Raw genomic sequence first — 27,928 nt, 5'->3', positions numbered from 1 at the left:
ACAATTTTGGTATAGGACTTCCTCCTCTAAATTTAGTTTTTGTAGAGAATATTTTTGAAAATTTGTCAATTTCTGTCGCTCCCCTGGGGTGCAGGATTGTCCCAAAGATGCTTCGGTATCATACTAGAAAAGAATTGTAAGGGATGTTAACACTAGACACCGTACGCAAACAAATAGCAAGTGATTCAGGTCGCCCAATACCCCCCCCCCCCCCCCCTTTCACCGAGCGTGACTCTGCTTACAATCTAAAGGTGTGGCATCAGACTGTACAACATATCCCATTTGCTTTCAAATATCTATTTATTCCTCTAGTTGATAACAATGGGCCACATCGCTCACCCGAGTCACCTTGGCCTGGTTAATAAAGTTCACCGTTAGAGTGCACGATACACCGGTCACGTAATCTTTATAAATATCGAAATGACAAACATCGACTAGGTCAATGGTGTAAATCCAAGTACAAATGTATTACACAGTTTGCATGCTTAAAGTCAATGTTAATTGTAGTTTCAAAATGAGGCCACATTGACCTACTTTTGGTTCTCCACAACCACCCCCATTAACATCCGATGCATCAACTGACCAAGTTTGCTGGTCCAAAGCCTCACAATTGTTTAAGATGAAAGACCCAAACACGAAAAAGCTAACGGACAGACGGACAGTGGAAAGGCCTATACCCTATAATTTTGCCCTTCTTCAGACGGTGCATAAATATACAAGACGGCCAATTAATGGAAAAGTTTTATTGATCTCAAAAGGGATAGACATCACAATTCATCACATACACCACATACTAATTTAAGCTATTAACCAAACAAACCTTACAAGTCAAAAAATAGGACATGTGAACATTAATGTACAATAGAAAAACAGGTACCAAGTGAACTATTCAGTCATGATTCAATAGTTACACACATCAGTTACATATATACACACAAAATGATGTATTCATTAAATTGGAACGAGCAATCACAATGCCAAGAGTGCACAACACTGTAGAAATGATAATTCTCTCATCAATTCTTTAAGGATATGATTTTGTATAGTGACTACCCTCTTCCATCATTTTAAAGACAAAAATGGTTGAATTGCAAATTCTTGGCTACAGCAACACATGACAATTTTAATGCTACTTATTCTATTATGTACATGGACAGGTCAAACTTGGAATACAATTCACGACATGGAAAAACCTCGGTAATATTTCCTCTTCTTTCGTATATGATTTAAAACAGAACGGGTCACATTTCTTTATAAACATACAGTGAAGATCCATATTAAACATGAAAATGTCAAGAAAAAAATAAGTTGACCATGAAGGAAAAATATGGAAATGATTTTTGCCATCGCAATAAATAGCCACTGCATCATCAAAACGGAACTATCATGGTTTAACTAAATATTTAACTTGACTAATTACATGTACTTCGATCTTTTCATTAAACAAAGTCACTGCAACACAATCATGCTGTATACTTTCCCCTATCTTTTTTTTCTGGGCCACAAACCCGAGTTTAAATTGCATTCATAAACCTTGGTTTACCATATTTTTATTTAGTTTTCTTGGGAATAATATTTACTTTTAAGGTAATGATATTACAAGCGTTTAGCAACATTTTACACAAATTTTCATTGTATGATATTTTTTCCTAAAATACAACACACTGTACATGAAACTGAAGTAGGTAGCTTTAAATTTCCATAATGCCATTGGGTTTTTCCTAACTCAAAATTATTTTCCTAGATAAAAAAGACAAAAAGAAATAACGTACAAGTTTGTATGCAATCAGTTCTTGACTACTCTAACAAGACCACTTACTTCAAACCCTCAACTTTTTTTAACCATTTGCTATAACACCAATGATCTACAGGAAATTGATTTTCTCACACACATTCATGGTTTTAGAAATTGGAACAATATCATACATATAAAGAAATAACACAATGAAAATATGCATTATCAATAAACAAATTGTAACTTGGCAAATTTCAATAATTGGTTGTACAAGATCAACTTTAAGAACATGATCACAAATTTGAATTTTCACAAACAGTCACCACAATACACAAAATGCGAGAACACCTGTTACAACAACACTACATCCCTTCCATACTCTGGTTACAATTGTAGTAGCACCTTGTCTCTTGAAAATCATTTTATTTCAAGTGTCCTTGAAACATTTGAAACATGGTGTTTCGTTTACTAATCTTACCTTACTCTGAACACAACTGAGTGTTTCTCTATATATCCAGTTGGAGAATTTTCCTTTTTAATGAAAGACGTGGTTTTTTTGTTGTCTAAGATGGGGAAAATGTGTTTTATTATCATAATGCCTTCTTCTTTTTCTCCTCTGTTAATTTCCGTGCTTGTTGAAGAAGAGAGTCAAAATCTAATTGATCATTTTTCTTCACAAGTGGATAGTATTCTTCAATTATTTCATTATTTCCATCTGAAAATAGATTACAAACACATTTAACTAAATCCAACAATAATAAGCGACATTCCTATGTACAAGAAATAATTGAATTTATTTCAAGCGTTAAAGGCACAAAGTCATGGAAGATATTCTCAAACACTACTTTTAGGTGCTGAAGTGAATTATTTTGTACTCATATCTTGAAATTTCGATTTGATATAGCTTTCTGAGGGGCAGAAATTGTAAACCATTTAATTTTTCAGGTATGCTTGAAGTTCAAATGAGGATTTTGATGATTAAATCTTCTCAAAGCTCTAAAATGAATGCATGAAACTGTAGAAAAAATATGAGAAAAAAAAATCCTTCATTGTTTACTCGTGTGGAATTGAGAAATTTCACCTTGGGGACAAGATTCGCTGTTTGGGACTCGGTAAACCCTCATTCTAGTCTGCTAATCTCGTCCCTTGAGTGGAATTTCCCAATCCCACACTCGTTCCATTAATCTCTATTCTTTATATTGACCATGACCTTTGATGTATGACCTTAAACAACCTTACTTTGTGGATATTCCACATTTAATAGGGTTTTAATATGATAAAACCAGAAACTCAAATATGAAAGAGAGACAGGAGGAAAGATTGACCAAACCTGCCTTCATAAAAGAGAGTACCAATATCTCATTTGTCTTCATTTTTTCTTTATCACATTCTCAAAGAAATTATATTTCAATGTGCGAGTCAAGACCTGCAACACACACTCCATATATGTAAACATTTCAATCCTGCACTATCGTGAAGGTTCCTTTCTTCTTTCATTACCTAAATCTGCATATTCCACTTCACAAAACTGTCGCCTGCCACCAAAGCAAAGGTCAAACGGCTCTTCTCCCGGAACCTGGTTTCCCTCTACGATAAAACCAGCATTGTTAACTTAATTGTCAATAGCTTAGTGAAATAAAACATTAATTGTCAATAGGTTAGTAAAATAAAAACTATATCAAATCATTCACAAATAAGTAATACACATCTTAGAAACTAAAAAACTGACAATGCAGGAAAGGTTCTGCAATAAATCTGAAAATAAATGAGACCTTTCCTCTGCCTAATCCAAGTATTATGTCTAAGACTTATCAAAATCTTCCCATGGAAACTTAACTCATCGCTAGCCATAGACTGCTTACAGAAACTCGGTGATCACTATAGGGCTCCCACCTTATGGCGGGGCCCTAAAAACCATCAACATAATATAAAATTGATCCTCATAGCATGTCAGCAGATATTTCACTTACTTTCTACAGCAGCATACGCATCACATGTGTAAGCAAAGGTCACAAATCCATAGTTGTCTCTGAGGAAGATAAAACGAAAACCAACATTGAATAGGAAATGTTGACATTGAAAATTCATGCAAAACTTCACTCAATATCCACCAAAAATCCAAAAATATACACGTGTGGTGCAAAATATCAACTTGTTTAAAACATTGTGGGGATTCCACTTGAGTGTGCAGTGAGTATCAGCTAGGAACGAAAGACATTTGTGGAGTCTTCATGAAAATCTGCTGAACTATGATCTCATCATCTACTGCACTGTCACATTTCCTAAACATTGAACAACCATTAACCAACTCACCCTGACTCCCTGAAATGAACACTGGCCTCCTCAATTTCTCCAAAACATTCAAATCTCTTCCGCAATTTTCTTTTCGTATAGTTATTTGGAATTTTTCCAACATATATGATTCTTCGCTCTCTCTTCAAGATAAAAAAAACCCACATCACAATCACATTGAGGAGAGTTTCATTTTTCTTTCTTAGATACAAGCTCATTATAATGCTTGCTTTATCATAAACATTTCTCCGCCTCACCATTTTCTGAGCCCTATCCTCCTCTCTGCGTTTCTGGCGTTCTGCAAGATGTCTCTCATGCGACAGACTTCGACTCCTGTCTCTACTGCAGCTTCGACTTCTGTCCCGACTTCGTGAACTACAGTATCAAACATTTCCATAATAACAATGTATGCCACTACACGACATGTCTGTCAGGATATGTACATCAGAGTCATAAAGAGGAACAGACAACTCCCAAATCCAAATCAGCAAATAACTTGATGCATGCAAAATTAGTTAAGACTTAGTGACAAATGCATGGTACATCCAAAGACTTAATTCTGAATCTGGAAGGATTGAAATAACCGAGACTTAATTCTGAATCTGGAAGGATTGAGATAACAGAAACTTAATTCTTAATCTGGAATGATTAAATAACGGACTTTAAAAGAGTGAAAAATACCACTATTCCTTGACCTGACACTGTTCTGTCTACAAGTTTGAGTAATAAATAACCATTTATATAGTACACATATTAAAACATTGGCGTGATAAAAACACTTTGAGATTAAATCTAATTAAACATACACTATAAGCACTATACAATTCAGCATGCCACCGCTGAAAACACAATGCAGTACATGTAGATATTATCTATAAATAGAGCTTTCATTTGAGAAATCACATTGAGGTACACTTGAATCTATCTGCAACACACTAGATAATCAAATGTCACACAACAATAATCTTGAAATGAATACTCAGTGTTCGAAATTAACCATAGACCCGAGCCTATGTCAAATGACACCGGTCTATGCCAATTGTAATTGGGATAGACCAAATTGTCTATGCCGCTTTTTCAAGTTTAAAGCAATAGAGTTACCCTAAAAGTCGACACCTGATAAAAGTTATGAGGAAAGAAGGACACAGTTATGGAAATGGAAAGAAAATATGCTTTCCGAGTAAATTAGATGCAAATAATATTTTGAATATGTGTTATTTTTTTCAATGTTGCTGTCTATGCCAATTTGATGAGGTCTGTCATCTTTTTTTGGCATAGACCCGTGGTCTATACCAAGTTTTAAACCAATTCTAAACACTGAATACTTTCCAGCAATCTATTTTTGAACTTCTAATACCTTTAACTTACCGACTAGAAATGGATGATGACCTGGATCTTGAGCTGTATGACCTTGAGCGAGAGTATGACCGAGATCTTGAACGAGATGATCTGAAATTGGAAAAAATACTTCAGCATAAATACCTTATATATCAATTGTGAAATCAACATTTTTTTTTTCAAGACATCCCATCTGCTAGTAAAAAGATTTTCATGACTCCATGGGAAATAGTCTTGAAACTATTTACCAGCTGCAAACATGCTATTAATTTGAGATGTCATTTGAAATTTAAATGATCTCATATATGTATGTGTATCTAGTTAGTTTCTAACTTTAAAATCCTATAGACTTTCGGTCCATAGTCATTTCATTTCCTATAGACCACAACAAATTCCTATAGACTGAAATTTAACATGCAATATTCATTGTTATTAAAAAAATAAATACATATGTAATAGACAAAAATTCGATTTGGTAATTCGTTCATAGTTTGATTATATTCTTTTTCAATTACATTCAAATATTTTGTATATACCCAGGGCAAAAACAGAATATTATAGAAGATCTTTCAGCATTTCAGGGAGCACAGTGTGGAATGCCTTGAATCAAAACATAAGAAACTCAACGAGTGTTGCGTGTTTTAAGAGAAATTATCTTAGAGATTATCACCATACTTTTTAAGCTTCATTTTGTATTCTATTTATCTTACATTCATAATTATTTCTTAAGTTTATATGTATTCTACTTCTTTTAATCTGTGTTTATTTTACTAATATCTGTCTGTATGTATGTTATATGCAGGACCATATTGAAAACTAGCGTTATCGCTAAATATGTAATCCTGGTTAAATAAAGGTCTTATTATTATTATTATGCACAAGCTTTTCAATTAGAATTTCATTTTCGTTTTCATTTTGTTCCAGCTCAGTTTCACTGTCTGATTCTTCATCTAAGTCACTTCTACTACATTTGGTTTTCTCATAATTTTCTGCGACTTTAGCCTTGCTGGAACTTGTTGTACTGACCGCCTTCCGTTTGATTCCAGGGTGTACACCTTCCACATATTTTTAATCGTTCAAAAAAGGACTTTCCAAATTTGCAAGAAAATGACGTACATTGAAATAAATATCAAATTGATCCCCCCGTTGAAAATGGAATAATCTGATTCGAATGATATGCAATTACATTGTGGAACATTTTATTACAGCTAAGGGATGAACAGAAACATCACAGCGTAATACATATAAACTAGTACTGGTCCTGCTTCTCATATATGTTTAATAAGCAGCGGGAAACCAGTTTTTTACTCAGAATTCCTATAGACAAGTCGGTCCATGGTTAATTTGATTGTTATAGACCAACTCGATTTTCTATAGACATTGTCTATCGGTCCATGGTTAATTTCGCACACTGGTGTATCACCTCCCAACTCTTTTTGCATGTTTAATTCATATTCCACGTACAAAAAAACATATTCCTTGGTTATTTCAACGACAAATTAATTTCCCCCTTAACAGCAATTATTTCTTTTTCTTTAAATTTCTGTTGCTAATGAGAGCCCATTTGGTATATACTTCTTCAAAAATCCTTTACTTATAACATGTACAAAGACATCTTTCGGTCAAGTGCCACAAAATTTTCACCTACTGTAAATTCCGAAATTTCAAAGAATTTATTATCGCGTAATTTTGCACAAAGCATCACCCGCGAATTAAAATTACTCGTTTTAATTTTTATATTACTAAAATACATGTAAAGACTATTGATTAGGGCTTGCGCTGCCCATCGCATTTTGCGATTTTTCAGTAAAAAAATGCGACACGAACATTTCGTATTTTAGTATTCGTGCGCCATTTTGAATTTCAGCTGTTGGCATCCAAACAGCCTCAGGGCTGTTTTACCTGTGCAGAATGTGGATACCCTGTCGCATGGGAACAATAAGACTTAAGGGCGTCTTGTTTATTTAGCAGTTTACACAAAACAAAGGGTTGATCCTCTATGTGCAGTAGGGCTGTGCGGTGCACCGAAAATTTCGGTGCACCGCGATTCATACCATTCGATTCGATGCACCGATTACAAATTCCGGATTTCGGTTCGGTTCGGTTTAGATTTTACATACACCAAAACAACAAATATGGCGTCCAAGTGATGTGCAGAACATGTGGGGTTTTTATGCAACAGAGATTAAATCATTACTGTGTTGAAAGTTAGCATTTTCACTACTCAGATACCAACAGAATATGGTCAGTAAGATCATTACAGTTTATCTTTACATGTCATTTAGCATTTCTGTCAGTGGTGGAGTGAAATCAACACCGTAGGTAATGACACAGATTTGACACTTAATATGAGAGAAGTAAATCAATAAAGGAAAGATTTTAAAAGACTCTCAATTGAAAGAATTGTTGAATTTTTACATATCAATGAAAACAATATCATATACATTTTAGATTCATTATAGATTTGTTCAATAATCCAAAACTTATGCAGCACATTAATGTAACAAATTTTAATAGACTGTCAAAGTTTTCTTTTTTCTATCAAAGTTATAAAATGTCATTATAAATAGATATGATGTTTACAAATGACGACATAAAATTATATAACTTGAATAAAATAAAATCAAATATGCTACTCATTAAAATTGTTAATTTTTGTGCTGTCAGTAGATAAATTGGACCTAACATGAACCGAATCGAAAATAACCGAACCGTGCTGTTCTGAATCGAAACCGAACCGAATCGAGCTAACCCTGAATCGTCCCAGCCCTAATGTGCAGGTAGGTGTGAATGAAATGAACTTTGCACGTGCGAGTTGCCTACAGTACATATCGTAATACACTGGGGAGATACCCCGAGTCATTACTGGGGAGCTACCTGTTTTGTACTAGATGGAATAAAAAGCATGTGATTGTGCACACAAGCTAGTCAATGGAAGATACTTCCGTCTTAATAAACATATATAAAATTTAATTTGTCGGTTCATCACAGTACAAAAGCGATTTCATCTAGAAAGTTAAACTAGAATGTTCAGCTATATTTTCTAATCCATTTGATGGTAGTCTAGTGTATAGATAGAGGAATGTTGGGAAATTGCATTATTCTTTAGGTCTTTGGTTTGATCTATTTAGAAAATGGCCATGAGGAAACGCAAAACTGTAGGCTCTTCTGAAATTGCTATGCTGTCATCTTTTGACTTCACATCATCTTAAGCCATTTAAAATTTGTTTCAGACTTCATGAAGTCCCTTCTCCTCTACATGATGAGATTCACCAAAGGACCACTTTGTCATTCTGGATTTCAAGATGAAAACAGGATTCTTTATTGAAAATGATATAACTAGGGCTGTGTATTGGTGCCAAAATTTCGATACGATACGATACAATACATATAATTCCGATATCCAATATATTGTACCTATTCTTTATTTGGCCTTTTTTTTCAAGAAACACTGTATTAAACAATGAAATAACTGATTTTTTACAGTTTATTTCAACAAATAACAACAAGGACCTGTTTGAGTCCATGATCCAAGAGAAAAAGAAGCAGAAAAATAGAGAGAAAAAATTAAATAAGACATCAGTATTCAATACTATTCATATCATGAATAATTACCAGTCAACATTTTAAAATTTCATATTTTTCTTAAAAAAAAAACGAATTCATTCACACGTTCCGGACTCAAACAGGCCCTCGTTGCAGAAACGATGTCTCCAGTTGTACTAAACACTCTCTCTGAGGCAACGGCCGAATTTTATGTTGCAAATTTATTTTATGATGGCGGAGTAAGTGAACACTTAGGTTAGTTGTTCCTCCAGATGCTGCAACCATATCCTTGCAGATATTACAAGTTGCAAACTTATTATTTTTCTGTTTTTCGAAGTAGTTCCAAACTTTACTTTTCTTCGAAGACATTGTAAACTCATTTTTGAACGCCGATCCCGACGTTTTAAGCGACATTCCAAACCCGAACTCGTATCGAAATACCGACTTGCTTCTGTATCGTGTATTGCCAGATAGCATAATACCGATACATATCGGTATACCGGTACATTGATACAGCCCTATGTGAAACTATGATCATGTGTTATGTATTACAGTAATTAATTTTCAGTAACTTTGTCATCAGTGACTTTTTCTAGATTGCAAATTTAATGAGTAATATATGTCATTTACACTACTAAAATGATTTAGAAACATTTAGAAACTCATTTCTTGTCTTTATCTAATATAGCCAGTTTATATGCTATGAAATACTCCCAATTTTTTTCTGGTATGAAATAGAATTGAATCAACTTAGTCAAAAACAATATTTAGAAATAAAACCATGATTGTGCTGCAATGTCACCAGACTGACTAAAAAGCAATCTGCTGAAATACAATCAATTTTCACAATATCCTAATAATTATAGTGATTTGTGATAAAAGCTAAACAAAGCTATGTTGTATACATTGTGTAAGAATAATCAGAGATATAATATGTTGTATATGCCTCTTGAATAATATACATGAAATATAGATCTACAGTAAACATGTACGAGTCGATGCATGTGCGCCAGGTTGCGACACAAAATTTTGGTCCAGTGTGAGCCCTGATTGATCAACAGAGCACTCGCAAATTTATCTCGCGTAAAATAAGGAATCTACAGTATGCTAGGCCCTCTAGACACTTATCAGTGAGGGTTCTTCATCTTGTCAATGTCTACTGTGTCAGAGAGCCTCATTTTCTAAGCCTTTCTCAACGGACCTTCAACTTCACTTTTGGGGATGGAATAGTCACTATTTTCAAAATGTGGGTCTGTTGCAAAAAAGAATTATTCTGAGTACCTAGCTACCCATATCAATAGAGTGGAGAGAGAAAAATGAAAATATTCTTAAAGAGAACACAATTTCACTCAAAGACCTTGAAATTTGTAATAAAGTATTGAAAATGAATTCAGGGTTGTCACTTATGCAAGAATCTGAGTCCTATATGCAGAAAATTCATTTGGGAATTGGGATGCAAGTCTGATATGACGAGTTCCTGCGGACGTGTCACAGACTCCGAGTAAAAAACAATTTTACTTAGAAGCCCTGATATTGTGTATTAATTTCATACTAAATGTGATCCTCCTGACTGACATCTGATTACATTTGATAAGATTTTAGGATTTAAGAGAAAGGGAGAGGTGGGTTTCTTTACGAATTCCGAGTTTCGGAACTTTCGGTGCTCCGATATAAAATCTAATTAATCAGTAAGGAGTATCATACTAGTAATAACATTATTTAAATTTGTACATATCTAGGATGTGGCAATTTGAAAAGACATAACCCCTTTACCTTGAGTAGGATGATCCATATGACCTTGACCTAGATCTTGATATGGAACTGTATGTACCACTTCTTTTCCTCCTCCTTCCTCTCCTGTCAAGATCCCTAGATCTTGGTGCACTTGAACAACTGTTTGACCTTGAACTTGATCGTCTGCTCACATTCGGAGATCGACTTCGACTGGAATATCCACTACTTGATTTGCTTTCCATTGAGACATCACTGGTGTCATACTTAGTACTGTTAGTGAAACAGCTATGATAAGCTGGTAGTCGACTATACACAGAGTTGTCTCCCTGTGGGGTGGGATTCGGCTCAAAGTAGTCCTGAATGCTTATACCTCCACAAGTATTTTCTTTTGGAGCCACATTTTCCTTTTTAGATTTGGACTGTTTCACACCATTCAGTGATAGAACTGTGTAGTAGGACGGTATTTTATCAAAGTATTTATCCTCCTCCTCAACAAATGGACATTCATCTCTTTTTCTGTAGTTTCTGGCACCAAATCTCATTCCCCTTTGAGTTGAAACACATGATTTACTGGCAGCATTCTCCTCTTTCCTTGATGCATTATCCTTAAGGTGGGGGTTTTCCCTTGTGACATTCATAGATTGATTGCCATCTTTCTCAACAATGTCAAATTCATCCATTATCTCTCCATCTTCCAAGTCTAGAATATCCCTTGGATCACAAGTTGGACCTGTCTGTGGTTTGTTCTCCAGTTTAGGAACATTTTGACAATAATCATGGTCCAAGATGTCTTTGTAGTAATTTTTGTTAACAATATTCTTCTCCTCTGCCAGAATGTCTGAGGAAATATGCAATGGCTGTTTCCTCGGGGAATCCACGGACAATACTGTGTCTTGACTCACTTTAGCCGAGGATTTCTGTAGTATTCGCTGCAGCCTCGGAGTGGTGCTGGTTGGTTTAAGCGCAACAGCTTGCCCTCGTCCTCTTTTTGACGGCATCCCCATTGGTAACAGGATTGCAGACTTTGGCTTATTTGAAGCTTTTATCATCTTTTTTAAAATATCTGTTTTTGGGGCTGATTTTTCTGGCATTGTTGTTTCTACTCTTTGTTCTTCTGTTTTTGATTCACTACAAATAAAACCAACATTACAAATACCAGAAAACATTGTCTACAATGTTTGTTTTTTAAAGTAAATCTAACAATGCTGATGTTGATTTCTTTCTTAAATTCTGTCATATGAATTGATAATATTTATATTTCCAATGTCACTGCATTTGATGATGATAACCATTTCTCATGAATGCTCTACAGTTGTGAACAAAGCATGTATGAATCTTGATCGATATACGGCTATTTTAACAGCTAGAAATTCTGACAGAAATAAGTAGAATGTAAAATGAAAAAATAAATTTAATTTCTGAATATATTCATGACGGTATGAACTGAAAGGCTTCATGCAAAGATGCTTTTCATGAAACTGTGCCAACATGCTTCAAACCTTTATTTATTTACAAAAATAAAAATTTATTTCTAAATAAATACTTACATGTTCCCTTTGATGTCATCAAAGCCAGATAAAGAATTTGATGCTGAAACGAATGTATAAATCATTGATATATCATTCTATCAAAGTTGGAAATTTGAAATCTTGCATCATTTTGAATGATTTAATTTCCATACAAACGCCAATATATACATACCTTCCTCAAATTGTTCCAGTAGGCTGCTGACATCAGCAGCTTCTATACCAACTGAGCTGGTTTCTAGAAATATAAATAATACCCAACAGTGTAAAGTCATAAACAGTGTTAAGTCATAACTATATTCATAATCAAGTGCTTGCCCATAGTGCAACAAAGGAAGAAGTAAAATGGCTATTGGCTAACAGTCCTCAGTATATTCATAAAAATAAATTTTCTTGTTTTATGTTAAAATATACACGATTCAATTCATTAACATTTGTACTTTCATGATGTAAACGTTATACAGTGCATAAATTTGCCACAAACAGTGTACAACTCTTGAGTTTATAAAAATGGGGTTTTCTCATTAGTATTCGCATGAATCAAGGGATAACCTTATGTTACCTGTCGTATTGTACATAATGTTGACTTTAAATGAATATTACTTACTAATTGATTGTTGTTTTGTTGAATAAAATGCATTAAAAATTGATGTTTGCATTTGTACTAAAAATGATTACTTCTTGGTCCCCATTATTCTCGAAACCATAAAGCTATTTTGATTTTTCACACAATACTGGACCGAAAACCGGAGTTTTGTTAAATGAACTGATAAATGTTTGAACTGTGATAGCCCTTCAGGTGACCTAAAATTTTAGACTTTGGAGCCCACTTGACCCCTAAAAATTGCAGTGAATTTTCATCTTTTTTCCTAAGCAGGGTGATATCTGATCATTTCTTGATAAGTACTATATTATGAATTAGGGGGGCATAAAAACTAGGTACAATCAACATGATCATGAGAATCACGAAATTTGTACTTGTGCATGTAACACACACTCACCTGATGTTAAGTCTGGCATGTCAAAATTGAGAGGAAATTCTGTTGGTTGAAATTCATCAAACTCCATCAAGGTTACAACAGAATTAATGTCTGGATCTAGATCCATCTTGAAGACAAAAAACTTCCTGAGTGTTACCTGCAAAATAAAAAAAAGTAACTTTCTATTAATGCATGCAGTTACACATTTGTCTACGAGATTATTCTATTAGAACCAAGTCACTCATTAATGAGAAAATAAAATGCACCACCATGGCACATGGTATGCCCGTCATATGTTTAATCATTATCAACAGAAACAAGATGCGTTGGTGAAACAAATATGCCCCAATAATGGCCAATTCCAAAGACGGCTAAGGTCACAAGGATAAATACCTTGGTACCAGTAGAAAGATCTTGTCACAAGAAATGCTCATGTGCAATATGAAAGCTCTAATATTTACCATTTAAAAGTTATGACCAATGTCAAATTTTTTAAAAGGAGGTCAGATACCAAGGTCAAAAGGTTTAGTACCCATGGAAAGGTCTTGTCACAAGGAAAAAAATCTGGTAAGAAGAATTTTAAAGTGTATTTTTAAAGCTCGGTATGGAGAACTAAATTTCTCTCTCTCTTAGATGACAGAGCCGAAGAACGATGACTCACATGTCATATCTACAAATCTGTAGATCTATTTATCTGATTGAGTTATCTTTCTTGTGTTTAAGAGAAAAAATTTCCCCGTACCAGCCTTTAAAAATACACTTTAAAACTTACTTTAAATTGTTTGTGTTTATTAGATATTTGAGACATGCTTAATCAGAAAACTATTAGATTTAATGCATATAGCCCACATTTTTTGTAGGTCTTTAAGTAGGTATGCCCTTTCTTTTGTGTTAATCCGTGTTAGAATAGGTCCTCGTTACCCCTTGCTTGTCGTAGAAGGCGACTAAATGGGGTGGTCCTTCGGATGATACCCGGTACCGCAAAACCCGAGGCCCCGTATCACAGCAGGTGTGGCAGGATAAATATCCCTCCCTGCTCAAAGGTCGTAAGTGCCAAGCATAGGCCTAAATTTTGAAGCTCTTCACGAGTAATGGCGACATCTCCATATGAGTGATTTTATTCAAATTTGTTGTTTCCATTTTGTATAGAGTACATAGATGAATTTTTTTTCATTCAACGAAATTCAATTTTTATGCTTTTAGAAATAATTGATTTGATATTAGGTTTTCAATAGCTAAATCAAGCTATTCAAATAAGCTTGATAAAACTGTTATTTAATTATAGAAATTGTACAGAACTTCTTTAAGAAACAATTTTTGGAGAGTGGTCATTCTTTACTGTGGCTCACACCTTTGTCAACGTCTCAATTAAGTTTTATAAGATTTTTGTAAATCCACTTGTACACTTGATTTAGCACATACACTGAACTACAGAACTGTACAGTGATTTTTCTACATTTTTTACAAGGGTCCTGTGGCTTTCTAATTGGGAATTTTTGTTGTTGACATTTCAGTCAAATTGGGAAAAATCAATTTCATTGTAAAGAAGTTTTTAAATCATATCAAACATTAAATTAATTATCTCTATTTTACACATCTAATTTTCTTTAACCTCCTAAAATTTTCAATTATTCTATTCAAATCATCATTCCCATAACTTTTCCTTTCATAATTTTATTATTGGGAAAAATGCAAGCTAAATTGGGAAAAAATTGGCAATTTTTAGGAGGGGAAAGGGCTGAAATTCGGACCCAAAATGGGCCTTGAAAAATCACTGCTGTAGCTCTCTAAGAAAGCATTGGGATAGATCAGAGAGCTACAGACCCACCCCTTATACAAACCTTCAATTTACAGCAATCAAAATAATGGGCACAGTTAATCTTCAACTGGACAAATGAAATTTGTACACTTGTGGGACTAAATTACATCTGTCATTTTATTTACTCGCAATTTTGCCAATTTCATACTCTCTTTCCTCGCTACATTTTGGTATTTACATCACTATTTGAAGGCATTGGTGACTAAAACATACATAAAACTCAACTGAATTTGTCAACATGTCACACAAATTTGATCTATACTGCACTGTACCAGGTGACTAGTTAACTAACAAGACTTTTTGAAATCGAAGCTTCGATTTAAATCCGTATTGTGCCCAATCATTGCAAGATGTCAGCAAACGAATCATTAGAATTAGTTACCAGAAGCACAAGAACGACAGAATACATATAAATTAGTATATACTTTGGAAACATGTGGTGTGTCCTTTAATTCAATACAATCTATACAAGCTTAATTAATCGCTCTCAATCCACTTTATAATGTATATATCTAAATATACAGATCATACTGGACTCCATTTAAAATGTGAAAGATTGATAGATTTACCTGCATTTCACATCTCAATTGCAAAATTTATATTTTCTTTTCTTTACAAATCATATTTGTAATTGTTAATACATATGTAAGTTTGCTGACATTCTACGTATTCCCTGCCACAATGACTGACAAGACAATATCCGTGGGCGAGGCCTCCATCTTCCACGTGGATCCTCTGAACATGTCTCAAGAACGACATATTCATTTTGTTGAAAATATAAATTTTGTTATCACAAGAATTGAAATATACACTTCCTTCTCTCTGTTACATCATCATGAAATGACAAAGAAAAATACATACACCAAAACAATAAATCTACTAGTATTTCACCACGTGGTTGGCATAATTGTGTAAAACATGACACATATTCACGTCCTAATCGAATGTTAGTTAAAACATAGAATGAATAAATAATCAAATAAATAGCTACAATAAAACTTCACATAAGATATATACCAAATTAAGAAGTTTATCTGTAAGTCACCGTCATAAAATTTCTAGCGCACCTACTCCCAAAGGTAGTTCCCGAGAAATGACGTCAACAATCTCGTGCACTCTCGGAGAATTCGTGATCTCTCCAGTAGCAACACACGACGCTCCAATATATTCATACGCAAAAAGTAAAGTTTCAGTCATTCCTTTGTTAAGGTCAATATTGGAAGAAAAACGTGATAGTCGTAGAATCTTGATTATTAATAAACTATTTACACAGAAATAGATCTAGTAAATTCAGTTTTTATACAAATGCTACATACCCGTCCTTCTTTCACAATCGCGTATTAACATCCTTCTGTGTTCCAAGGCATCATCTTTTCTTTTCAGACATGCGAAGTTTTAGAGATTAGTGCATTTATTGAACTTATTAATCGTTGATAATGACCGACCCTGTTTCATTGAGTTTGCCAGCTTTGTCGAGATCAAGCAGTTTAGTTAGATACCACGGAATCCCTAAAAGATATGACGAAACAAGACCAGTTCTCATCCAAGGAAATGCTCATCGGAAGATCATAGGTTATTATTGATTTTACGTTTTCTTGCACCAAATTTTAGAGTATATGTAATATGTTTTACGGTGAGACCGTGTTTGAGGGCGAAGCAAAAAAGTTTTGGCATTACTATCTATATCCAAAACAGGACAAAAACAACCCGAAGTTAGCACGCGGACAGAGCTGTATCAAAGCATCCTAATTTTGGACATTATATTTGGGAAATATAACGCAAATTGATGTAAACAGGACATTGTGACGTCCTATTCAGCGTCGTTATTTAGCAAATTCACAAACATATAGCGTTTGAACCACAACAAAAAACATGGCATTAATCGTGGAGTGATTATAGAGGGCGAAGCCCTCTCACGGCCCGAATATTAGCGCGTGGACATGTATTCCTCCATTTTGAATCTCGTCTACCCTAGTTCACGTCGTTCTGAGATGTTACACATAAAATCCGTAAAAGCATGTGAATCTTATTTTCTTAATCATATATAATCATTCAAAATGGAGGAATACATGTTCACGCGCTAATATTCGAATCGACGCCATTAGTACCAAACTTTTCAAGTTCCATAGGTATGGTTTAATTTTTCATTATTTTCCTATATTTTCCTTTTAAACATGTATATACGTGTTACCTATAGGGAGAGCTCCGCTCTCACGGCCCTTTGGGCCGTGAGAGGGCTTCGCCCTCTATTATAGTAAGGTATTGCTTGTTTTATCTGCTCATATATCGATACAAACTCCTACAGCTACATTAAAAAAAAAGCATTCACGTCGAAACACTTGGTGCCGTATACATTCGTACGCGTACAGCGTTATGCATTTACTTTTACTGCTATCTTAGTCAAATGTCAATGACTTAAACCTAACATAATATTCAACAATGAGGGTTTTAATATGTTTTACGGCGTGACCGTGTTTGAGGGCGAAGCAAAAAAATTTTGGCATTAGTATCTATATCCAAAACAGAACAAAAACAACCCGAAATTAGCAGGATTTGATCCGCCTATATATTGAACGCGGGAAATACAATGCAACTGATGTAAACAGTACATTGTGATGTCATATTCAGCGTCGTATTTTTAGCAAATTTACATACATAGCGTCTGAATCACAACAAACATGGCGTTAATGGTGGAGTGATTATATATGATTAAGAAAATAAGATTTACATGCTTTTACGAATTTTTGTAACATCTCAGAATGACGTGAACTAGGGTAGACGAGATTCAAAATGGAGAAATACATGTCCACGCGATAGTATTCGAATCGACGCCATTAGAACCAAAATTTTCAAGTTCCATAGGTATTGTTTAATTTTTCATTGTTTTCCTATATTTTCCTTTTAAACATGTATATACGTGTTACCTATAGGGAGAGCTCCGCTCTCACGGCCCTTCGGGCCGTGAGAGGGCTTCGCCCTCTATTAATATTTTCTTTGGTTTTGTTATCATTATCATATATTGGTTGATCATCATAGTTTAAAAAAAAAGATGAAGTGATGATCATGCAGTTTCCTAAAAGTAAAATTGAATTACAATGTATGAGTGTTTGTTATGTAATTGTATTGTAAGAACTACTATGCACGTATACAGTGATTAAATCATTAAAACGTGAGGTGATTAGAACAGTGTAATATCCTACAGACTTCCACTTATAGGTGAACAGAAAAATTAGACATCCATATTGTGCACATTATACTAGATACATTTTTTGATGACATGTGAAATATAATAATCAAAGAAAAGAAATATTTCAATTTATAGAAAAAAAATTATCCGAAGTTTTCTGCCTTGAATAATGAACAAAAACTTTTTATATAGATGGATAATTGTAATTATCTCATGTTTGTCTATTTTGAACTCTGAATGAGAAATAAAGTATTCGATCATTCTATAACTTTGTTCGTAGTCCATTGCACTTACCAGTATTTAATTTGACATTTTTTCCATCCCTCAGATATTGCTAAAGAAAACTAATTGTCCATTTTCATTTTACTAATAATGAATTGTGTGCTATTTAATTCAAACTGTAACAATTACAAATCCCTTATATAACACGTACATCACCTGTCAACTTATCAATAAAACTCCCAACACTGCAGTACAAGTATTTACCAACCAAGATAAATTTTTTTATTTTTTGTATTTATTCATTATTCATAAAAACAGGTTCTGAATTTACTAGGTGCCTGTTAACCAGGTAGGGAATTTACGTAAAAATTATTTGTTGTCAAGTTCACCTGAGATGCGAAGTGTACCATAAGTACCGGTTTTCATTGAGTCTAGTCTGAAAAGTATTTTAGAATGAGTTTGTTATTTATGCATGCCTCCATTCTGTAATATTTCAAAAGAAAATACACTGTATCACAAGTCATTATTTTGTCTGTCATTTTGTCCTCCTTTGAGTTTGATTGAAGGCATGTGATATGTGGAATATACAAAATTTGCTTGATGAATGTGCACCTGAACAGTCATTCAAATTTCCTTTGTTCAGTCATGTCAGTAGAGCTCAGAAATTAGTAAGAAATCATGTCAACACTTCTGTTTTTAAAGAAATTATCAAATTTAAAAGAAATGTAAGTGAAAAAAAAGCCCATCGTGTTTCATTGAGTTGATTATGTAAATTTGTGTGGAGAAAGTAATGACCACCATTCAGATATTACAACAGCGATCAATGTAAGAATGTTGTCTCAATTTTCAGCTGCTATGGCTATGAAAAATATATCAAAATGCAGCAAGCTTAATGAATTAATGTTCTGAACTGCACATTATATAGTTTGCCAGCATCTCTATGTGTTAACTTTGATATACTTTAAACACAGGAATCGGACGAGATTTGGAAAAAAGAGTTCAAGATAAATATGATCATGAGAAGCAGAGAGCAATCAGGGATGCTGAACAAGCCGTGTGGGCAGAAGCTGAACAGCTTAAAGCTGCAGCACTGTTAAAAGCTAGGGAGGACTCCTCAATAGATTTGGAGAGAGCAATCAAGAAAATTAATAGGCAACATGAAAAGGCATTAAAGGTATTAAATCCTTGTACACTTACACTGAGACTTAGCATCAAAGGCAAACATGGTTTAGGCTGTTCTAAAAAAAAAAAAAAAAAAAATACAGTAATGGCCAAAAGATATGGCAGCTGATTCTGAAATTCATGTTGATAGTTGATAATTTCAAATAGGTTTGCCCTAAGCACAATGTACCTCTGTAATGCTTTCAAAGAGAGTATATTTAGATATGTCTTGTTTTCAACAGAAATCGATCACCTTCACTCAAAGATTCATTACACAGTGACGCCAAAGAAAACTGTATTGGGTGAAAATTGGAAGATATGCACAGTAATATTTTGAAATTAATAGTTGTGAAATTTAATTAATTTAGAGAAAAATTGCCATTTTCATCAAAATTCACAGGGGAAATAAATGAAACCCTTTTTATTACAAATAGGCAACCTTATGTTTAACAAAAGCTAACCAGCTAATAAGAAAAACTAAGAGGACAGGTAGAAAGGGGGTAGTAGAGGGAATGGAAGGAGAGAAGGGAGGGAGGAAAAAGGGAGTGGTAATCGAGGGAAGAGAAAAAATTAAGAGAGGGAAATATTTTTCTTTTAAGTAATACAATCTGTAACTGATGGTAAATGAACTGAGAATAAAAGAACAAATGGAACTACTTATAGATTGTGATTGAATATATATATTTTCATTGAATGAATTAAGCAGTAATCCCATCAGATCAGTAGAGAATGTGGATTAATGAATTATTGTCTTCCTGATTCATAATCTTGATGTGCATTGACCTTGGAGGTCACCAGTCTGGAAAAATGCGGAAGAGATCGAGGCACTGCCTAAGTGTCAGATTTGTAGACAATTTATCCAATAAGAAAATTTTATTACAGAAAATTCACTATGAAAATTTTATATGAGTGGCACATTTGCATAATTATTACTTTCTTCCACTTATAGTAATTCATGATATGATGTAATATTTAAAACAAACAAAATTTATAGGTGCTCATATCAGTTTCCATTTTCATATGACCAAGGTCTCAACAAATGGATTATTTTCAGCAATCATCATTTACAAAGATTGCATTGGAGGCTTCATTTACGACGGTTTATATGAAACGATCATTGTCTCATTTAAGCAATATTCCTTTGTTTATTTTGCTGAATTTTTCATCATATCATGGGCATAATGTATACCAATAGTGTTAATTGGTGCATACTTGGGTAGTTGAAAAATACCATCAGGTACAGCTTGTAATGATGAAATGATTTTGAGCATTAAATATCAAAAAACTTCAAACAATTTTTTTTTCTTTTAATATAAAGATAGATATTTATAAAGTGTTTCAAAAAAGATTTAAGTGTGATGTCACTCATGATGCGCATTTCTGGGACTTTGTGATTTATAAAAGGTCAAAAGGAATAGGTCATGTGGAAGGAAAGGGTGGGTGGGGGAGGGGGGTGGATATGGATTTCATATCTAGGTCGGTATTCTAGAATCATGTAGTATTCCTATTGTCTAATGCAAATGAATGAACAAAGACGGGATAATGAATCATGCCAACATATAATCATGGTTGTCTCAATTTTTACCTACACACCCCAACCTTCATCTTAGAATCAACGGAATGTAGTAATGATCTTACCCAGCAGATAGTTTGGTGAATCTTTTTAAATCATATTGCATAATCCAGACTCCTTGTTTGTAGAGGTACCCGGCTGCTGCCCTGACGATCATTGTCTGTGTGTTTCTTTGTAACTCATGCCACTTGATTACGTTTCAGGTGTGAAAATTGACATCCTGTCACATTGCATGAATGTCTGAAATGATAGTGACCCCTTGCTTTATCAGAGGACGATGTATCAGTAAACTTTGTCTCATGTACCCGATTACTGAAGTCGTCACAATCTAGCAAGACGTTAGAACTGCACACCACTAAAATTCTTTTCCATTTTTTATTTTTTCAGACAGTAATTAAGTTTTGTAATTCTTATATATGTACAGTGTATATATATATATATATATATATATATATATATATATATTACAGAGTAAACCTGATCAATACTGGAATGTTATAAACTTTGACTGTGTGCTGCACTTCACTATACTGAATAAAATTTTTAGGTCAATTCTATAGGTTGATTTTTTTTAATGCTTTAAAAGTCGCTGTGATCCGCATTTCTTTGAAGACTTGATGAAATATAGTTAATCAGTATGTCCTAAGAAAACAATTTTGGTTATCTATAAGTGTACTATGACATGTACCTTACCTTATTTTGAGTTGAGGCTGCATGCTGTGCTCAAAGTCCACACTGAAAAAGATAACGAAAAACATGCTAGTGTACATGATGACAAATTCAGAAACTTGCCGTACACACTACAGGCAGATACATAGTACATGTTAATATACCTAGATTTGGTTCATGTTGACATGCATGTACAATTATTGCTTGCTGAATGAAAAGTATGATATGGCCAGCTAGTTTATTTCATAGAAATTTTATTTCTTTGAATCATATTAAAAAGTTATTTCTGAATTATTTGATGGAAATTTTCATTATGTACCTGTAATCATGCACTGCTGTCCTTGTGCAAAATGCCACTGCAGTGATTAAATATAGCTCTGTTCTGTATATGAATGGTATAAGCAGGAATTGATTATTCTCGGTGATGTGAATTGTTTACTTTGAGTTAGAGATGCACCTTTAGGTATGAAGTAAGACTTGGCTGATGCAGCACTCTGTATTACATATCACCAGACTGGCTGGTATATATTCAATCTATTATAGAATTATAGAATGAGAATTATAAGAATTGAACCATCAACATTCGTGTATTTGTTAGAGTGCAGTTCTCTCAGTGTTTTACTCCTGAGAAGCTTCATTATGTGAGATTTTTCAAATCACCTACTTTAACTTGATACACATGTGTGTGTTTTATCTGGAACACAAATGGGAATATTTTGTGAAATCCCAAAGTCACCTGACCTTATTTACCACACCCACATGGAAATTTCCACTGAGGCCTTTGCAGGTCAGACTTGCTGTGTCATTGTACGATGGGTTTGTAACCAATCTTTAATAAAGAGGACATCATTTGTCCTTGAAAATATTATTATGAAATACTCATCAAGTAAATAATTTGAAAGAATAAAAGAATCCCATGGGTCTATTTTTTTTTTAAAGAGAAGCTTAGCTCAGTTAAACACACAAACACAGAAGGGGGGGGGGGAGTGAGAGATAAAAATCCAACAACACCCTTCTTTCTTAAAGAGACGGTCATCTAAAGAGATGCAAGGTCTTTAAGAAATGTATAGATGCACTGGAAAGGCCACAACACTGTTCATCAAAGTTTTGATTCAACCCATGTCTTTATCAAGAGATACATATTATATAAACAAAATCACATACTGCGCACCACAAAAAAGATAAATGTTGACAATCTACATTGTTAACAAACATGACAATCTAATGGACTTAATTAATTGAGGAATAATCTCCTTCAAGTGCACTTTTACAGTTAAAGAGATTGTTTGTTCCTAATTTATTCTATGAGTGTATCAAGTTTGTTTATGATGTAGATTATTAATGTTTGTAAAAAAAAATTTTGTTTTTTGTTGTTGTTTTTTGCAGTTATTTATGTAATATATGTCTCTTGATAAAGACGCGGGTTGCGTAGAAAATTTGAGGTTTAAATAACCAACAGTGTCGTGGCCTGTCAAGTGCTTAGAACATTATACATGTACATGTATGTATATATATAATGGGATCAGTACCAATATATAGTATACTGGTAAGGTTTATTATAAATCTCTTTTATAATGTGAACAGTTTACTGATGGACCAAACCCCAATCTCACCCTGGCTTGTCCACAGATCTACAATGAGACTGCCTGATGACATTTTATTTATTTGAGTTACACCGGTGTGATTTTTAAACAGATACCATTTATAAATCGTTCTTCACTCAGACAATTAATAGGGCTGTCCTTCGGATAAGATCACAAAAAACAAGGTCCCGGGTCACATCAGGTGTAGCACGATAAAGATCCCTCCCTGCTCAATGGCCATAGGTGCCGAGCATATATAGGCCTAAAATTTGCAGCTCTTCACTGGTAATGGTGACATCTCCATATGAGTGAAATATTCTCAAGAGGGACGTTAAACAATATGCAACCAACCAACGAACCTCTTTTATAATGTGAACAGTTTGTTGGAGTGGTTGCACAAGATCAATTTTTTAGACTATTTAAAAGTAAGTTCCTGATGGACCAAACCCCGATATCATTTATAAATCGTTCTTCATTCAGAATAAGTTCTGTATTATAGTACCAAGTAATTATGATGCAACATTTAAATGAATCTGTTTTACTGATAGGAAGAGGCTCTGAAGGTTGAGATGGCGATGCAGAAATTGGCCATAGAACAAGTCAAGCAGGAGAGAGCAGAGGCTGAGGAACGCTTAAAGGAAGCAGTGCGGAAAACAGAGGCCCGCTGTCATCAGGAGTTATTGGATGCTGTGGAAAAAGCTCGCGAGGAGGAGAAAAAAATAGCTGCTGAGGAAGCTGTGAAAGTGGCAAAGTATGTGCCAATCACTTTATTGGAATATATTATGCATGTATAAAGAATATAAGAATTAAAATGCCGAATTAAATGTACCTGATATTTATGATACAAGTAGAAATTAAAGAGTATGAACTGGTAGGATTGTGACAAATGAGAGGCCTTTACTTTTCAATCTGATTACAGCATTATCTCTCGTTGCACATGAGTTATCTTACAAATTGAGATACTGAACAATGTGCTGTCAACTCACACAGTGTCACAATGCATGAGAGTCAACTTGTTTACAGATTTGGTAAAACATTGCTTAGTAATAATTACTTTTAAGTAGAGAGGGTAAATGCATATATGTTTATCTATTAAATATGTACAGCATTTTGTTCAAAGTTTTAAAATACCTTGTCAACTCACCTGTCAGCTGAAAGCTCAGAAAATGAATTTTGTGATTATGATGTCCATTGTTTTCTTCTCAAGAATCATATGCATTTGAGTCAATTTCAACTAAAGTCACTAAAAAGCAACCTTGGTTAAAGGAGATTCAAATGAAGGGTCATTCCCCCTTCAAGGGGGAGGGGGGACAATTAAGAAAACGTAAAAATAGGATGAGGTGTTAAAAAAATCTTCTCAAAAACCACTGAACCAGAAAAGCCAACTTGCATAGACAGTTTCCTATACGAAGATTCAAGTTTGTTCAAGCCATCATTCCTGGGTCCAGGGCGAGGCCACAACAGGGGTTCAAGGTTTTAATTAGGAACATATAAAAAATATTCTTTACAAAACAAAACATCTTTTTAAGATTAACAAGGTCAAATTAAACACAAACTTCCTCCTGTAGTGAAAATTCAAGTTTTGCATAGGAATCTAAAGGAAACTTATTTAAAAATCTTCCTCATAATTCAAAACCACAATGGTACATATATGTCCAATTGATTCACACTGTCTGCCAGGGCTACCATAGGGGTATAAAAAAAAAAATTCGTAGGAAGAGTAAAATTCTTTGAAAATCTTATCAAGAGTCACAAAAGTACAACATGTCTAGTTATTTAATTAATTAGATAACAGTGCAATGGAAGTTTTCAAGTTTTAGTGGATAGAGAAGGTATTGAACTTTAAGATGCACACAAAAATCTAAGAGTTTCCAGTTTACCGTGATAATTGGCCCAAAAAAGCAAGTCTTGTGTTAATCAATTGAATTTGACACAAATCTGCAGAATTTTGTACCCAAGGACAGAATTATGAAAGTATATGCACAGAATATTATGGGTATGTCTATAGTTTTCCTCTCTGATAAATGTTTTTCAGGGCAGCAAAGGAAAAATTTGAGAAGGCAGTTCAATTAGCAGCGGAAGAGAAGAAGAAAGCGCTGAAAGATTTGGAAGAGAAGAAGGACAAGGAGAAACAGAAAGCAGTGGTTGAAATGGAGGTGGCTCAGAAAAAGATTGCGGCAGAACATCTGGAAAAATTAAAGAAAGAGTATGAGCTTATCAATGCAAAATTAAAAGAGGAAATCAAGGGAAAGCTGGGTATCATAGACAAGCTAAACCTCCAGATAACGTGTGTAGAAAAAGCCAAGAAAAATGTGGAAGAAGTGCTTCACGATACCAAAACTGATTTCCAAGACTTTATTGATAGATTGCCCGAATCAATCAAGGGCCAGGTCGGGTATATGGTCCGACCTATATACATTGATGAGATTGGACGAGTGCCTACTATTGTATAAGAGCTGCATAGGTTTTGAATAGAAACGGTTAGATGCCTTCAGATGGGTTGCTTTTATGTACAATATATAAACACTGCATTTATATGAAGTACATCTACTAGATATAAGTTTTCTGTCTTTGCACTGTCATGGATGTATGAGAAAGATGAAAGCAATCAGTGATTTGTAAAGCAACCTCAATCAAAAAATACAGTATTGTCTGTAAGAATTGTTTACACTAGAAATCTCCTGTACCATTTGTCTTTTATGCACATGCCAGTATTTTCCCTTGGAAGTGATCGTGCAGAATTTTTCTAACCTTCAAATTCAAATTAAATAGATTAATTTTTCTCATGACAAGAAATACTCAAGATTTGTGCGAGTCTGGAATTGGAGAATCAGGGTTTGGCTCTCGGTATCTTTTATACAGTGATCAATAAGAATTGTTTTATTTGATATACACTCTTTCTTTTTAAAAGGTCTGTAATATTGAATACAATTTTGATTTCAATGTACATATTATATATGTATCTTTTACTATTACAATCACCATTTTTACATGCACTGATAGTTGGTCACAAATTTGATATCTGTGATAAAAATATATTTTCGCAGCAGTATAATTCTGCTGTGTGAAAACATAAAAGTATTGATTAGACTGTGATAATTTAATGTACAATATTAATGAATTTCATTTGAAATTTGATGTAGCCCATAAGTATCAATAATCACCTCTTGCCGGCAACAGAGATACACACTAATAAAGCACCCATAACCCTACACTGTAAACCTGGCACAGCGGACATAATTGTGAATTTAATTATTAAGAGATTTCCACAGGGTATGCCAAATGTTAAAGGCATGCAGGAATATATAACTGCAGACATGTTTCAAATCAATTGTCTTATTTAATACAAAAGAATTAAAAAACATAATGGCCTTCAGACTTGCAGCATAGAATCTGGTCACTGATGAAGAAAATTGTCTCATTTCATTAATCTGAGTATTGTCTATATTTATTTTTTGGTGTATAAAAATTTATGTAAACATTTGTACTTTTTGTTGGTACAGCATGCTATCAGAGTATTTTGTTTGGAGAAATTACAAGAAGTTCAGTTATTAGAATTTTCAGGGTGCAGCACAGATGATGTAATTGTGTGAGCATTGTTGAGTGACCAGATTAACAATCGATCCTGCCTTGCATTAAGTTTCCACTGATCAAGTCACAGGTTATTTTTATACACTTGTTTTATTTTGAAAATTATACACTGAAAGCAATAAAACTATTAATCTTATCAGTGTTTAGTTCCATGTGTTGTTTGTTTTTTCTCTCACCGACATTGTGTGTAGCATGCAAATGATGTATTGGCCCACCCTACTACTCTGTGAAGTCTGTAAGACAAATTGATATCTTATTTACCTCTTGCATCTGATGAAACAATCCGCATTACATACATATGTTATATGGTTTCCTCTTCATCCTACTTGGAGGTTTTTCCAGGTCCTTTGGTCATTGGTGAACACTATGTACACTTTCACATGATGGAAGCTTTCAGAAAGAACTGTATATGATATTTTTACTTTGCAACATGATTTTACCATGAAAATCTTTTAAGGAGGTAATCTACATTGTCACAATGGCCGACTTTATTTTAAAACATGGATTAAAATATAAATATCATTAATATTATTTTGTCTATTCATCTAAAAAAAATCACCGCCTAGCTGAGAAGCTCAGTAGGTTAGCACATCAACTGCTGATCGTGGGTTTGAGTCCATCAGGGGTTTGAAATTTTTTTCAGATTGCTTTCTACTAAAACTGCATTTTTTGACTAAATAAAATAAATTTGAAAGTTTTCAATTTCAAAATGTTGTGCATATCCTCCACTTTTTTATCCATATCAAATTTTTCTGGTGTCGTATTCCTCCTTAAAATAGGTTGCAACTGATTGGCAACATTGACTACACATGCCACACTAAACAAGCATTCTGAGAGTATTGCATAGCAATACATAGTTCCCTACTGGAGGCAAAAATTGGACCTCAATATTCGAAGTTCATTGCAAGACTAAAGCTATGGTAAAAGGGAAGATTGGGAAACCAGGATAGGAGTGGTTGGAAATCAACTACT

At 34.0% G+C, this 27,928-nt stretch overlaps 2 protein-coding genes and 1 non-coding gene across 6 annotated transcripts; 1 reads left to right on the top strand and 2 right to left on the bottom strand.

Moving 5' to 3' along the window:
• Nucleotides 1-728: 728 nt before the first annotated feature.
• Nucleotides 729-22,901, bottom strand: LOC125658682 (peroxisome proliferator-activated receptor gamma coactivator 1-alpha-like). 4 transcript variants are annotated; one of them, XM_056148660.1, is made up of 15 exons: nt 22,524-22,818; nt 22,102-22,239; nt 21,807-21,848; nt 21,179-21,353; nt 19,577-19,617; nt 13,173-13,308; nt 12,347-12,409; nt 12,193-12,235; nt 10,685-11,773; nt 5,396-5,476; nt 4,285-4,402; nt 4,049-4,170; nt 3,706-3,764; nt 3,236-3,322; nt 729-2,450 (listed from the first exon to the last, which is right to left on the bottom strand). In XM_056148660.1, the coding sequence occupies exons 5-15, from the start codon at nt 19,589-19,591 to the stop codon at nt 2,326-2,328; spliced, it is 1,938 nt and encodes a 645-aa protein (XP_056004635.1). In that variant the 5' UTR covers nt 19,592-19,617; nt 21,179-21,353; nt 21,807-21,848; nt 22,102-22,239; nt 22,524-22,818; the 3' UTR covers nt 729-2,325. The 4 variants fall into 4 exon arrangements, with proteins under 4 accessions (XP_056004635.1, XP_056004636.1, XP_048745985.2 ...); XM_056148661.1 differs by having other exon boundaries at nt 21,807-22,901; XM_048890028.2 differs by lacking the exons at nt 19,577-19,617; nt 21,179-21,353; nt 21,807-21,848; nt 22,102-22,239; nt 22,524-22,818 and adding an exon at nt 16,287-16,307.
• Nucleotides 3,925-4,006, bottom strand: LOC125660519 (small nucleolar RNA snR60/Z15/Z230/Z193/J17). Its single transcript, XR_007364391.1, has one exon. It is a non-coding gene; the product is annotated as a small nucleolar RNA snR60/Z15/Z230/Z193/J17 (small nucleolar RNA).
• On the top strand, nt 16,310-27,095 carry LOC125658685 (uncharacterized protein C6orf163 homolog). Its single transcript, XM_048890034.2, has 4 exons — nt 16,310-16,542; nt 19,351-19,553; nt 23,914-24,116; nt 25,401-27,095. The coding sequence occupies exons 1-4, from the start codon at nt 16,407-16,409 to the stop codon at nt 25,816-25,818; spliced, it is 960 nt and encodes a 319-aa protein (XP_048745991.1). The 5' UTR covers nt 16,310-16,406; the 3' UTR covers nt 25,819-27,095.
• The last annotated feature ends 833 nt before the right edge of the window (nt 27,096-27,928 follow it).

The sequence above is a fragment of the Ostrea edulis genome, chromosome 9 (assembly GCF_947568905.1).
Source record: "Ostrea edulis chromosome 9, xbOstEdul1.1, whole genome shotgun sequence".
NCBI classification, from domain to species: Eukaryota; Metazoa; Mollusca; class Bivalvia; order Ostreida; family Ostreidae; genus Ostrea; species Ostrea edulis.
The sequence above is the reverse complement of the archived record's forward strand: the minus strand, read 5'-3'. Positions and strand labels throughout refer to the sequence as shown.

Bases quoted from the DNA above. Each gene is read 5' to 3' on its own strand.
- LOC125658682 (XM_056148661.1), bottom strand. The intron at 5,477-10,684 runs GTAAAGGGGTTA...TTCCAATTTCAG, and splicing joins TATGGATCATCCTACTCAAG to ATCATCTCGTTCAAGATCTC. The intron at 4,171-4,284 runs GTGAGGCGGAGA...TTTATCTTGAAG, and splicing joins AGGATAGGGCTCAGAAAATG to AGAGAGCGAAGAATCATATA.
- LOC125658685 (XM_048890034.2), top strand. From the start codon at position 16,407: ATGACCGACCCTGTTTCATTGAGTTTGCCAGCTTTGTCGAGATCAAGC. The intron at 16,543-19,350 runs GTTATTATTGAT...CTTTAAACACAG, and splicing joins TGCTCATCGGAAGATCATAG to GAATCGGACGAGATTTGGAA. The intron at 19,554-23,913 runs GTATTAAATCCT...TTTTACTGATAG, and splicing joins AACATGAAAAGGCATTAAAG to GAAGAGGCTCTGAAGGTTGA.